At 36.4% G+C, this 15,250-nt stretch overlaps 1 protein-coding gene across 1 annotated transcript in view; it reads left to right on the forward strand.

The window, feature by feature from the left end:
* Window positions 1-15,250, forward strand: part of VPS50 (VPS50 subunit of EARP/GARPII complex) — an 89,886-nt gene that overhangs the window by 16,345 nt on the left and 58,291 nt on the right. Inside the window, exons 5-12 of the mRNA XM_074574681.1 lie at window positions 257-310; window positions 3,672-3,742; window positions 4,167-4,284; window positions 4,374-4,409; window positions 6,953-7,035; window positions 11,526-11,568; window positions 13,661-13,759; window positions 14,904-15,044. Of these exons, the coding sequence (XP_074430782.1) occupies window positions 257-310; window positions 3,672-3,742; window positions 4,167-4,284; window positions 4,374-4,409; window positions 6,953-7,035; window positions 11,526-11,568; window positions 13,661-13,759; window positions 14,904-15,044 (645 nt within the window). The remainder of the gene's footprint in view (window positions 1-256; window positions 311-3,671; window positions 3,743-4,166; window positions 4,285-4,373; window positions 4,410-6,952; window positions 7,036-11,525; window positions 11,569-13,660; window positions 13,760-14,903; window positions 15,045-15,250) is intronic.

Here is a 15,250-nt window from a genome sequence, read left to right on the forward strand (position 1 = left end):
AGGTAAGGGATTAATTTAAAAATGCCCAGTAATTCCTAGATGGAACAGTAAACATTTTTTCTTATCTTGCTACTAAGGAAAGATGCTTGTCATTTTTAAGGGGTTTTTTTTACCTTGTTGTGGCATATTTGTTAACAAATTTGAAAACTACAGAACTAAATGATCCAGAATCAGCAACTTGTTGTAGAGCTTTAATATAGGGATGGCCTACTTAATTGAGATTGCTATGTATCATATGTATATTCTTCTTTTTAAGGTATCTAAAAAAGTTGCAGACTTAATTCTTGAGAAACAGCCTGCATATGTTCAGGTAAGACAATGAACAGTCACTTTTTCAGAGTTAAACCACTCCATTTTGTGCTGTTATAATGCTGCTTGTGTTTCATTTGGGATTAAATCTAATAATTTGTTCGTAGAGATGCTAGTGCCTGGTTGAAACTAGCTGTCTATGTCTGCTAAACCTGTATCTGTAGAGTGAGAAGAACGAAGGGCATATTGAGCTGGAGGCTCAATAAAGGCTCCTATAAAGGCTTCAGCATATGGCCATTTTAAGAAGGATTTCTAAAACAGAAATTCACAGGCTTGACTAATACCTGTAATGGACTTGAACAGGAGCCTCTCTACTGCTGTGTTTAGGAATGGTTTCAGATTTTTTTTCTGTAAGAGGAAACAGCAATGACCTTTCTAAAGAGCACTTAACCAGAAACCTGCCGCTAATCTCAGGCAGTCATGAAACGAAAGCATCTAAGAGAAGACAGAGCTGGAAATAGGGCCTCAACAAGTCAAAGATCTCTGAGAGCAAAACAAAGCAAAACTGCATTAGCTGCTTGTAGTAAAATGTTGGCATGGCTTCTCTCCTTGCTCCCAAAACATAAATGGAACAGCTATGATAATGATTGTCTAAAGAGAAGGTGTTTTTTTTCCTACCTATTTATTTTAAATAATGCCCCTATACATTTGATCAGCTGTGCCTGATTTTATCTGATCTTTCTGGGAAATGACAGTGAGAATTCTGCCATGTGAAAACTTGGGATTGTTATCAAAGTAGTCTGAGGATTACCCTGTGGTGGATAATTCTGTCTGTGTACAGCACCTTGCGTAAGTGTCGTCATACCAGTGATTATGGCAATTCTCATTTTGGTCAAGAAGCTGGAGAGTGTGTGGGAGGGCAATGGTGGCTGCATTTGGTGGTGGAGGTCTCTTCTCTTTTTTCTTTGATTCCTCCCCCGCTTTCTCCTCTCTGCTCCTTCTTCCTTAACCTTCTTCCTATTGCATTCCTCTCTTCCTTGCCTCCTGCTTCTCAGCTGATGCTCTGTTGCTGCAGGCTAGGGCTTGTACCTCCTGGGTGTTAACCCATGGTAGATGTCATAGAGCTGGAATTATTTTGATCTTTCATCCAGAGGGCACAACTTCCTTTTCTGCTTGCTTGCACTTGTGGCCCGCACATCCAGCCTTAGTGACCTTGCAAGTGTCCCATCTGTGCTCTGGCATTCTGCTGAGTGGAAGGGAAAGTGCTGCTGTTTAAAGAAAAATGGAGGGGTGAGCATTGCTTGTGTCCTCTCCTGCAATAACTGGTGGAAGAAAAAGGCTGTAAGGGTAATATTATTTCAGTTTTAGTTAAAGGAGTCAGATGGGACGCTATGGCAGAAGGAAGTTGGGTAAGTGTTACAATGGCTGAGTCTTCATTAGGTAGTGTAGAGGGGGGCAGAAAGGGTAATTGTACAGTATTAAATCCTTCTGGTATAGTTTTGCTGTTGTGCATGTTCAGAGTTGATGATGTTGAGCAAGTGCTGCTTGTTCTGAATCCAGCAGCTTCACTTTGAAAAACCCCTCTCAGTGTATAACAGTACTGTGGAGAATGTGCTTCTTGCATTTTGCTGTGTAATGTTAATATTCTTATCCCAGGAACATCTCAGTTAGGTGCACAGGTTTAATACCAAGAAGTTCATTCAGATGTTGCAAAGGGACAATTAAAAATCCATTGTTCCAGTAAGAATCTTTTAAAAACGTTTCTCAAATGCATATTTCCCTGATTAAGTCAATAATCCTTCAGTCTTACTTATGAGCACAGGCTTCAAGTTATTCTTGTCAGTAGACTTATTTATCAGAGATTTCTGGTGGGCATCATAGGACTCACTTTCACCCTGACTCATGAAATGAACCTTGTGATATGCTGTGCGTACTTTGTAATGGTAGCTCCAGTTCAGTGTCCAATTACAGTAACAGATCATTAGAAGCAGCAACAATGCAGTTGACTTTTTTTCTCCTGAACACTTGTTTCCACTGTGCAAAAGGAAGTGTGGGGAAGTCATGGTTTGTGCTCCATCCCTAGTATGAAGTTCTGGTCTAACAATGCACTAGTATGGGCTGAGAGGCATGTCACAGACACAAGGCAAGGGATTTCTAGTTTTCCCTTCTCCTTAGAAGCAAAGGCAAGCTTTAGGAACAACCAATGGGTGGAAGATTGTCTTTGAGAAGAGGAAAAAAATGTGTTCAGCCCTAAATACTGGGTGGAAGACTCCCTGTCTGGGGACTATTAGACTGCACTCTCTCCCTGTGCCTCTCCATCCAGTCATGTTCAAAGGAGAGCTTCTATGGAATCTTTGCAAGAGGCAAGACTGGAATGGAGTCGCTCTTTATTGTACGTGTTCCCTCATGAAAAAGGGAACAATGGCCTTTTCAATAGCTCTGACATTTGCAAAGTATGTTTTTAGTGAGAAGTAGGTACTGAGGAAAGTAATCTTTGAATTTGGTTTCTTAAGATATTATGCATATCAGCAACTAAGCTGACATTTTTCCAAAAGCAACATTACTAACATTAAGGAGGAATTGATTTTGGTGAAAGGTGCAGATCAGTGATTTGTCAGAATTACTTGTATCTTTGGAGACTGACCAGGAGCTGATCTTTAGAATCAGATTAGTTTTCAAAGCAAAAGTCTCCCTTCTCCCCGCAGAAAACACTTGATATGCTTTGAAATTATAAGCTGTATTTAAAAAAAAAAGTTTTATTTTCTTTAGCGTGAAGAGAGCATTTGCTTTTCTGCGGTGCTGTTCTTAACAAAAGAAATCCTAATGGGTATATTAAAAAAACTTATATTTTTAAAGGAGTTGAGGTTATGCTAGGCACTTCATGAAGTCAAAATCGAGCTTAATTCAGGTCACCTGTGCTGAAGAGTTTTCAGCTGAAATTCAACAGGATACAATTAACGTTCATTATGAAGTGACATCTATTAAATTGGTAGAACACAAGTGCTTCTAAACAAGAAAATGCTGAGTGAAACATGATTTTTTTGTTATTTTGCTGCTCTCTGGCATATTAATGCAAATTAAACCCTGTGCTTCTGTCCCTGAAGCTTTGATCATTCTGCTGTGGTGTATTAATGGTATAGAGATTCTTAGGCTAAATGTACAGTAGATAAATGTAGAGGGTCCCACTGAAATGAAAATGGATTTAAAGTATCTTTCTTCAAAAGCGAATAGGATTTTAAAAGGTAATTTATATTAATGTTACATTCTGGTGCTTAGCCTATATAGAATGATGAAACAAATAATGTATAAAGTAATTCTACAAAGTCATTATAACATGTCAAGAGAAACCTACTAATCACTAGTCTTCACTGGTGTGTAGCGTGACTTTTTCTGTATTTATTTAACCTGTTGTCTCTCTGTAGGAACTTGAACGTGTTACATCATTGCAGACTGGCCTTCAGTTAGCAGCTGTTATTTGCACAAATGGAAGAAGGTATCTTGCTTAAATAATGGCAGAGATTGAAAGGGGGGAAAGGTATTTGAGAAGAAATCTGTAAACCCAGGAAGTTTGCTTGCTGATGATATTTCCTATTTATGTGCTGAATGGAATTAGCAATAGTAGTTAAAGATACTGAAACAAATACCAGCTGCTTTCTCTCTAGCAGCTCTTGCTTTTTCAATTGAGAGTTGTCTTTAAATCTGGAACCTTTTGAGATACACCATGGATCCACAGGCAAGTTCTGCAGAAGGGAAAACGTACCTTCTTAGTAGTCTGTTGCTATCATCTCAATTTCTGGGTTCCCCTTACAATGCTGACAGTCTTATTTTCTAGCATGTATTTTGATGGATAGAATTTATTAGAAATAAGTTTTGGTTTACATATCATCAAAGGTTATGTTCATTTTTAACTTTTGCAGACACCTGAATATAGCAAAGGAAGGCTTCACACAAACTAGTTTGGGGCTTCTTGCGAACCAAAGGAAACGACAGTTGCTTATTGGACTGCTGAAGTCTCTGAGAACAATAAAAACACTGGTATGTGCGGTTGTTTTTGTTCAATGGCAAAGTATTTTTGTTCATTTCTGTGTAGTTAATCACTGTGGGTTTGTTTTTTTTATTTTTAGCAAAGAACTGATGTGCGTTTGAGTGAGATGTTGGAGGTAAGTCCCTGCCAGACTATTATTAAATGAAGCTATTCTAAGTCTACATTTGTTAGTCATCTTAATTTTGTTCCTTTTTTCCTTCCTCTTGCAAACAGGGTATAGATGTCTGCATGTGGTGGAATTATATTTTTACTCTTTTTTTTTAAAACGTTGTGAGAAATACATCACATCAAATCAGATAGCCCCTGTTCTGGGGGGGAGTATTTTCTGTCAAAGACTCAATCCTGCATTTAGATCTGAACGCTGAGGCTTGAGTTAGTTCAGTAAGAGTGCTGTGGAGTCTTCCCTCCCCTCCCTACCCTCAACTTACACTTCTCTTCTGGCCTTAGCTGGATATTTGGAAGAAAAAAGAGGGTGAAATTTAGCTGATTGTTGATATACTGGATCTGGATAAAGTACTTCTGCCGGTATATTACTCTACACATTTATATATGGGCTCCCTACTTACTATTTTATTTGTAAATGTAGTAACTTCTCTCCTCATTCATTGGGTTGGCTTTTTAATAGTCAGTTGTAAAAAACATTGCAGAGTGCAGGCCATGACATTGAAAATTCTATTGATGCAGTATGTATACTGCTTAAAAATGCAGTAGATGCTGCACAGAACAAAAATAAGGTCTTGTCTCAAGGTGATAAAATTGTATGAAAGACAGCTTCAAGCTTTTATTGACAACTATATATAATCATGTATTGTAACAATTTTCGCTTGCTAGTTTGACAAATATTTACAATTAATACTGGATGGAACGTCATTATAATCCCTAGTTACTGAATTTGGAAATTGAGCCTTAATAATTGTAACTGTTAAGATTCTTTGAGTTTAATTCCATCTCGGGTAATACACCTTGTTTTAGCACGCTTGCTTATTCTTTACCAAGCAAGAATGTATTCATTTACAGGCTGCATAAACATTGCCTTCTGATCAGTAAGCCCTATACAATGATTAACCTTTAATTTCTGTGCTCTGTTTCGTTGCACAGGAAATCAGCTTTTCACTGTCTACTGGTAGGAGTTGTCTTGAGACAGAGGTGTGGGTGTTGTATCTGCACAAAGACCCTAATGTCTGATTATCATAATTTGCCAGTGATTTTTAAACATTAAGGGCTGGAACTGCCCTTTCTGGCTAAGTGCAGTTTTAGAGCTGTGCTCAGTGTCTGCTCCCAATAAGGTGTCCCAAGTGTTGGTCAGTTTATTGTCTTTACTCCAAGAAGAATTTAGTAGCTTGGAATATGCATGAGCACTATTAGTAGCGATTCACAGAGGAACATTTAGATAGAGTTCCCCAATAAAAAGAAGACCAGACACGAAACTATAATAACTTACAGGGGTGAGCTACATCTGGAATATGTTAGTAATATATGTTATGCAAGCAGGCTTACTGATTTGAGCTCTGTTAGACTTAATGGAGGAAGTACCAGGTTTCCAATGGAGAAAGATGCGAAGAGCTGTAAATGCAACAATCATTTTAGACCAATGTACTGTTCTGTTTTCATCTAATGGATATTGTGTGTGGTGAGGGTTAGTGTTTTTAGCTAAACTTGATCTGCATTAGAATGCTGCTGTTAAAACCAATTTCGTTTCAGAAACTTCTTTATGATAATAGCTGAATATAAATTGCCTTTGTATTTTTACTCTTCAATCAATGACTTTGAAATTCCAGTAACAGCTTTTCATTTTAGCTCTCTGAAGCACATAATATAACAGATGTAATTAGGACAGAAAAGGGAAGCTTAGCTATTAAAGAGGGGTTTCCTTCCTCCGAGAGCCTTTCTGGCCTCATATCTAATAGAAAACCAAAATAGTAATTGTACCCAAGGCACTGCCCATGTTCTGTTGGCAAGATCCTGGTGTTTTACATTTTTGTGTGTATGTTTTCGTTTTGGTTTTGTCCTGGCATCTTCATGTACTTCCTGATTGATCTGTCTACTTATTGGATATTCTTCTTATAAAATAGGACAATATTTCCATATTTTTTTCTAAGCATGTTTTTTTTTGTCCTGGGGCCTTGTGTGAACCAGTTGACTTTAAATTAATTTCTCATTAGCTATAGAATGTGTCAAGTTAAATAGTGTTTATTTGGGCATAATGTTGGAGTGTCACCCTTGTCTCTTTTTAGGTTTTGTAAACAATGGCAACAGCCTGCCAGTGCCTGAACTTGCCTCTTTCCTTGCTCAATAATAGATCATATTGTATTAACAAAGTTTGAAAGTTAACTGGGAAGGTGTTAGTTGTTTTGTAATAAAAATGTTATGATATGTTTTGTATGAATGCGTAAGGAAACAAAACAGCGAGTCATTTGCATAAGGTAATGTAATACATGGTGTTTTCAGATGTTGCTAACATGTTGTCTGTTTCTAATTCTAAACTGTTCGCACATTAAGAGCTGCAGTAGACCCTCACTCGTTTCCTCTAACTTTACTGTGTGGACGTAAGAGGCAAAATATTTTGTTCTTCATGTTTATACATAAGCAAAGCAAAAATAGGTGTTGCAATGTTTGCTTCAAAAGCCAAATTAGCTTTCCATTGTATTTTATCCTAAGGAAGAAGACTATCCAGGAGCTATTCAGCTGTGTTTGGAATGCCAGAAAGCTGCCAGCACTTTCAAGCATTACAGTTGTATAAGGTAAGGTGACATTGTGCAGATTTTAGCTTCTGTATGATTTTATTTAAGTGGTATAAAACAGTGATCAGTAATTCTCATTTAATTTTCTGCTTAGAAAAGTGAAACTAAGTAATTTATAAAAATATAAGCATCCTCAGTAGTTTCCCCCCTCCCTCCCTGTACCACTACTAACCAGTGTTCGCAATCATAACACTATATAATCCGTGTTTGGACTATGTCATTGTTTTGTAACCGTTGTAGTATGTTGGCAGGTAAAGTTTGAACTAAAACTGAATTATAAGCGTGCTACAATGTGCAGGCTGGAGATACGTGAGCTAATTTTTTAATAAGCAAGTTTATATTCTGGAATTAATTCACCTACAGCAAGATGGCTCATGGAGAGTAACTTAATCTGATTCTTGGCAATGAAATTAGCAAGTGCAGAGCTTCATGCTGTCGTGGAGAAATTGCTTTCAGAACCAGAACTAATTTGAATATCTGCAGTTCCTAGCTTAGAAAGACTTGATGTTTCCATTGCTTTTTAGAAAGAAAAGAAAAAAGAAGAATTGGGTAAACATTAAGTTCAGAGTTGTAACAGATATGACAATAAAGGAGAAAAACGAAGTGCATTTTGATGTTTCATCCACTAAGAACATCATTAGATTAATTAGATTTTCTTTTTATGTTATTTTTAATTAGAATTTTAAATTTGTGGGTAAAAGGCTGACATTGTTTGATCTCCTGTCAGAATGCTTTCTGACTTAGGAGGACCAAAATCTATGAAAACACATCCTTTGCCTCCCTCTGTCCTCTAAATGTATGCTTTGTTGCAACTTCAGAGTGATTACCCATAATCCTCGATTTCAGTTTAGATTGTGCTTTTGAAGTATAGCTGTTTCAGGATCTGAAGGTGCACCAAAAAAGTGTATGAAGTTAGAAATTGTACCTGGAAATAAGACCCTCTCTATTCTGAAGTCAGATTTAAAAGCTGCTTTTTGCTTTCTTTTTGGTTCCACAAAACTCATGTGTGGATATAAATTGACTGTACAGCTGAAATTTGCTTACATATATTAAAATTTTCAATCTCTTCCTTATGTAGTAGTGAATTAAAACTATTCTTTATTTATTTGAATGAGGAAAAATGGCTGTGATCCCTCAGCCCTTGACAATTCAGTTGTTGAGAAGCAAGATGACCCCTGAACAGCTTTTGCTCTGCTTGACCCTGCCTTCTGTAGAGGGGTGGGTCTTGCAGTCTTCTGTACCTGTGTCTTGTCTATACTGTTCAGTAAGCTCTCCTTAGTATTTATTACTCTTTCAGATGCTCTGTGGCTCCAAACATTAATCTGAGTTATTCTGCATATCTCCTGCAGTTTTTTCTTTTGAAGAAATTAGCAACATTTATTCAGCACAAAAAGGGAGCTTGATTTCTTAGAACCTTACAGTGCTCGTCTAGAAAACCTTGCTCTTTAGAGATGTAGGATAAATTACGCGGTTTCTTTGATTTAAATGATACAAAAATTTCTGTTTAATGTTGAATCACTTCAAGCTTTTATTGCCGTTTCAAAGTTTATCTCCACTACACTATGTCCAGTATAGCAAAATTTGGAATTTAAACTGTCAGTTCAGATTTTTGCCACTTGGAATACTTCAACTGCAAAAGTCATACTATTTTAAATCTGATAGCGTACTGACAAGATACATGACAAATAGCTGTGAGGATTTACTTTGTTGTTGCGTTCAAAAGGATATCCTTACATCCAAGAATACAGTTTCTTGAAAGAAAGGATGATAACAGAAAAAATCAGCACTGCTTCTTTATTCTGAGAGTTTTTTGAGCTTGTTTTTGTTTGCATTGTGAGAGCAGAAGGACATTTTAGCTGTAAATCCCAGCCCCAGTGCATACATTTCAGTCTCTGTGCCCTGTTTTACATTCAGAAGTCTGAGAGAATATGTATTGTATGGAATAATGTTTCACTAGCAGGGGATTGGGCTAAGTGAATAAATAGGTCTTTTGCACTTCTGTTTCGAACTGCAGTAAAAAACAGCTAGTGAAGAAAAGAGACACCTGCTAGCATTTACAGCGTGCTTATATGAGGCATCACCTCTGTATCCTGCCAGGAAATTTTCACAGTATCCCTTTGTCTGCTGTCCACATGACAAGAATCGCTACCTTCCTGTCTACAATCATTCTTCTCATTTTTCTTGCTAGATGGTGGTAGGAATTGGGTGCAGCTCTTAAACAGCAGGGGATTTTAACCTTTCTATGAAGTGTATAATTTTTATTTTGGTGCTCATCCTCTTCAGAAAGAATAGGCTGGATTTCTATTATTTTTGTTCTCCATTGTCTTCTTCCTCTAGAATGCTTGCATAATGAGATTCATTTTTGTTTAAAAATATAAATCAAAGTCTTTTGCCTTCTGCTTGTTGATCAGTTCTGATATGAGTAGACTCCCTTGAAAAAACCTGTAGGAAAATGTAATGTCAGATAATAGGATTACTCTCTCTCTTGCATTTGGGCCAAAATGTTACTTCTGTTATATTGCAGTAATGTGCCATCTAAAAATGGACTAATTTAGATTTGTATGGATGGGGATGCAAAAAAAAAAAAAGACTTCTAATTTGTTTTTTATGAATGAAATGAATGCCTTGAATTAAATTCTCAATTATGGTAAATGGGCTTTCATAATAATCATGTAGCCATTATGTCCAAGCACTACCTTTATAATTCTGGCCTAGATAGATTTAGCTGGACGCTGCATTTCTACATTTTCACATCAATACTTGATCAAAATTACTTTTCTAGTGAAATTTTGTGATCACACCTTCTTTTCCTAAATTAGTCAACATAAATGTAGACTGTATTCTTGCAAACGCCTCCACGTATCGTAGCTTGGTTGAATAAATAAACTATGAACGTGCGTATTTAAAACTGGTGCTTGAGCCCTCGCTTGAATGGGAAGACAGCATTGTCACAGGAGTTGAATGGGTAAGAAACACGTGGCAGTTTTACCTTGGTTATGTTTCATGTTGAAAAAGATCTTTTCAATTCCTCCCCATCCTCCTCTCTCAAAAGGAAAGAAACATATGCAATTCTGTAATGGCTCCCATCTTGGGGCATTTGCTGGGAATTATGACATGAGGGCTCAGGTCTCTGAGCTGCTGAAGGCTTCGCTGTCACCAGCTGATTGCAAGCTGAGGCTTGCCTGGGATTAAGAATAGTGGAAACAAGGAACTAGCTTTCATAAGGATCTATACTGGTATACAGATTAAATCAGTCAAATGTGATCACCTGCAATAATTACGTTTTTGGAGCTGAGGAAGTTTTTCAACCCCACAGGAGTGACTCTGCACAGAGCAAGGTTCTTACTCCTGTTCTAACGTCTTCTTGCTAGCTGAAAGAACTGAATAACAGGAAATGCTCATAAACTCCAGCAGGAGATGTTTGCAGGCTTGTTGCATGTGGATAAACAACAAAGAAATCTTGGCTACTCTATTCAGTGTTTAATGCCACCTCTTTCTGACACTTTTTTTTTCTATTTAAAGCTATCTTTGAAGCATGTTGTATCCAGGTTATCTAACAGAACTAAAAAAGCAGGGTTGATGGGCAAATCATCTAAGTGGAGAGAATTAGGTAGGAAATCTAGAATCCATCTTTTGATAGTTAACTTAGGCCCCTTTGGATAAGATTCAGAGTGCACGGTAAGTTGTCTAAAATCAGGTACAGTGATTATCCCATGAGAACTCTGTGCTTTCCATGCTGAAGAGAATATCGTGCCTATTTCTTGGTTGCTTTGACCATTCCAAACAAAAACATAGTGATCATACTTTGTGTCTTATTTGTCTGTCTGGTGTTCTGAAATTTTTAAAGCTGATTGTTGGAAAGGAACAGTTGTGACTTTCTTTGTCTTCAATAGTTTCTCTATTTTTTTTTAATCTTTCTATATCAAATATATCTCAGAGAAGTGAAATGGTGGTCTTAAAAAGATTTTTTGGAGAGTCTTGTTAGCTTAAGTTCTTTTTTTCCTACAGTGCTTCTGTAAGGGGTTCCTGAGCAATGAGTAAAAGTTATTATACCAGACTTTGCAAAGACTTGGTAGCCCTGACCTTTCAGGTTATGTTCTGCTGTAAACCAGAGTGACAAATCAAAACATTTAAAGTATTAATTTCCTGGGGGTTGGGAATGTCTTTGAATGCTTGGGTAAATCCTATCAGGATGGGGTCTTCTCTGGGCCCTCTTAATACTGTTGTATTCTAAACCTAGGATAATGCGCTGCTGCAACAAATACTTTAATTTGAAGTGTTAGGAATACTGCAAATGTCTGCTGTAAATGCCTTCTGGTAGTAACAGTAGTGTGGTGATGCTAATCTGACACAGTAACAGCAGATTTTTGATAAATTACTATATTGTGGCTCAGCAGCAGGCAAATATGTTTTTTTGGAAACAAGAAACTTGTCAAATGTTAACATGATCAGTGCTTTGATTTTAAACATTTTTTTTCTTTCATTAATAGTGAGTTGAATTCAAAACTGCAAGACACCTTGGAACAAATAGAGGTAAGAATTAATATATTGATGTTTAGTATAAGTTACTATTTAACATCTAGGTACTAGAGCTTTCTAATGTAGCGTTATTAGCAGTAACGGAAAATGCACGTTTCTTTCAAATACAGTCTTTGGAATGCTATAGTCACTGCTATTCATTTAACCTTTTGTGCTGCAGTCAACTTAAATGCTCTATAATATGCTGTCAAACTATTGAGCCCAGCTCATAATTGTGCCCACTTTAAGTGCCGAAGCAGTCAAATAAAATAGGCACGTAACATTTGAAGTACTGGAGCAAGGTATGCTCCCTGTATGGTGAAGATGCATGGTGGTTTTCAGTCCATGAACGGCTGTGAATTCTTTAGACTACTCCTAAATAGTTGTGAAAAGTAGTTTAGCAGCATGCCAGTAGGTTTGTACAAGCTACACAGGAGTTCACAGTTTCACTGGAAATTTTAGTGGCCAGCAAACTGGAAACTGCTGTATAGGGCCAGTGCTGGGACAGAGGAAGCAAGACTTGAATGGCTGGGAAAGATGTGACTAAGACAGAAGATCAGTTGAAGTTGGTAGATAGTATCACAAAATTGAACAAATATAAAATGGTAAGTGTCTTGCTGGAAATTGGTGGGGAAAAAAAAGTTCACGAACAATAGAAATTCTTTAAACTCCGTTACTAGGTAATTTTGAGCTGTAACTTGACAAGCTTTTTGTAAAAAGTCTAGTAATCTAGATAGGTATAACGTATATGTAGTGCATGTAGTGCCTGCACACATAATGCATTAGCAGGAAACTGAATTAACTATCCAAGCAGCTCTCTACACCTCTGGTCATGTGTACTTTAGAAGGTCAGATTAATGCATGTATTATTGTACCTCATTATTTAATTCTTTATACAATTAGAACTTTATTAATTTTCCTTCAGTTATGCCATTGTACTTGCCCTTTCTTGGAAAGCTTTTCTTTGTTCTTTTACTCTTTCACTGATACATACTCTATTCAGAGCATGGCTGGTTCAAAAGAGCTGATGAAATGACTGTTTTCTTCTCACTCTGACATAGACCAGTCATAAAACTCGTCTTTTTTTTTTTTTTTTTTTAATCACTCAGCTTTCATTCCTTTTGCTTTCATTTATGTGCCATTTTTTTCCTTGTCAGCAAACACTGAAATTGCTTAAAAGGAGACATGCATCTTTACTTCCTTCCGTAATGACTTTGCAGAACAAATTCTGCTTGTACTAAAATCTAGTAAAATGTGCCATGTTGGCTGGTGATAGCAATTTGCGGATAGATAAATAATCATATTCACAATTTTTATTTATTATTTGTGAATTGTTTTCCTCCTGTGAAAGTATCTTCTTTTCTACTGGAATTATGTCTATGCATATGGGAGAATGTAAGTCATCCTGGGGTTCATAGAGTGTTCCTATGAAATACATGCTTTAATTAATGTAGAATCATATTATGCTAATTAATATTTTAATAATGAGCCTTCTCAATAGTTGAGTGCCTGTGTTCCTTTTTTTTCTTTTTTGTTTTGTTTTTTTTTTCCTTCTTATAATTTAGGTTTACTTCTATACTATGTTACAAATAAAATGCAAGGTGGCTATTGTGGAAGGAACCACTGAAAAATGTAGCTGAAAAATTAATGTGCACTCTGTGTTTAAGAGCTCTGTTCATGGGCTGTTTGATATCCTGTTTTCTCTCTTTGTACAGCTATTCTGCATGAAATAAGAGAAGGAAATTTCTTTTCTTTTTTTTTTTTTTAAATCAGTATATGGCTGAAATTCAAATTGCTGAGTAACGCTTTAAAGAAATTCTGAATCCTTGGGTTACTTGTCCTTTTACCATTTTGCTTAGGAAAAAATACAGTACTTGATCGTATTCTGATCTCCTTTTTTGTGCTTTCAGACACAGTAATGCAGGCTGCAAGTAACATTTGAGCACTTCGGAATAGTCCAGTAATGTACAGTCTTAGCTGTTGTACAAGTATAATTATTAGATTGTTAAAATAAGCATCTTTTCCTCACTTGCTGTTGTTCAAGTAATGTATTAGTTGGCCTGTTTTTATTAAGTGTTTAACACATTTTTTTCCTTCATTTATATAGGAGCAATTGGACGTAGCACTCTCCAAAATATGTAAGAACTTTGATATCAGTCATTACACAAAGGTTCAGCAGGCTTACAGGCTGCTTGGAAAAACACAGGTTAGTACTCATCTTCTGAGTAAGTCACAAAGAGCAGTGGTGTAACAGCATGAAGCTTTGAGTACTGTGACAGAAATTTATTTTCTTAATGCTGATGAACCTTGCTGAATATACAAAGACTTGTAACGCTCAGGTAGTAATTGCTAAAGGTAATCGGTTATTTGCAATAGGATTGAAGCAGAATTGCTTGTTCATTTCTTACGGGCATAATTGAGTTCTCAGCTCTTGTCAATAGCTAAGAATGTCAAATAGCAAGTAGTGAAACTGACAATTTTCCAATTGCAGGATCTGATAACTTCATTTTGGCATATCAAATAATTTTTTTATCAATTCCTATATACCATATATACTGATTATTAGCATATCATGAAACAGTGAGAAAATTGTGTCTGAAATGGACTAATGTTATGTACAGTTTATTAAGAAAGAATCAGGGAAACAGCCTGACCTGAAACTCAGGAATGATTATGGCAAAACATATGTAGTCATCAGTGTTTAGTACATGTACTGGGATTTATTTTTTTTCTGGAAAAAGTAAGTTTTGCTGAACAAATGTCACATTCTGTTTTATTGCAAAGAGGATTCTTGTAAGAAATATATTCATGTGATGTGCATGCCTTTCTGTAACAATCCTACTTCATATTCACAGGATCACAGAATGGTTCAGCAAGTGGATGGATTGAAGGCTTTCTAATTGTGGTTTTAGTTTTATTAATTGCAAAGGAAACATTTTTATTTTCATTGGAAGTGTTTCCAGTGGGAAAAATAGTACTGATCTCAACTCATTTCTTTTTGAGACATTTGTTGATGATTGGGAGGGTAAACGAATGAATGAGTAAATTATATAATTAAATATATTGTATACGTGTAAAATTAATATTTGCTGGTGATAATGTCAAAAACCTGGTGAGTTATAGAAGGGAGAATGGCAGGGGAAAGTTATTTTTCTGGTAGTACCTGAACTCTTTTACATTACCATATTGTAATATTGCCAAGTCCTCTGTTAGGTATTTTTGAAACAAAGATTGGAAACCATGCTTACAGTCTCCTATGTTCAGTACTGAAAAAGACTTGGATGAGAAGACTATGGCATATGACAATTTGAGTTTTACTATTTGATTTTATGTTACTCCTTTTCTTTCAGACAGCAATGGACCAGTTACATATGCACTTCACTCAGGCCATTCACAACACTGTGTTTCAAGTAGTCCTTGGATACGTGGAGCTGTGTGCAGGAAACACAGACACCAAATTTCAGAAGTTACAGTACAAAGACCTCTGTACAGTATGTAATTCTTGCTTATACGTATATTTTTTTTAATCTGAATTTTTCCACTGTTGCAAGTGTACCTTATGTAAGTAGGGACTCAGTTATTTAAATAACCCTGCAGCTACTATAGTTTCTTAATACAACTCATAGTCTAATTGAGAGATTGCTTATTTACAACTTAGTGCTGATTTTGATTGCACTAAATCTTAGCGCTTTGCAGC

This window comes from Larus michahellis, chromosome 2 (assembly GCF_964199755.1).
Source record: "Larus michahellis chromosome 2, bLarMic1.1, whole genome shotgun sequence".
NCBI lineage: Eukaryota > Metazoa > Chordata > Aves > Charadriiformes > Laridae > Larus > Larus michahellis.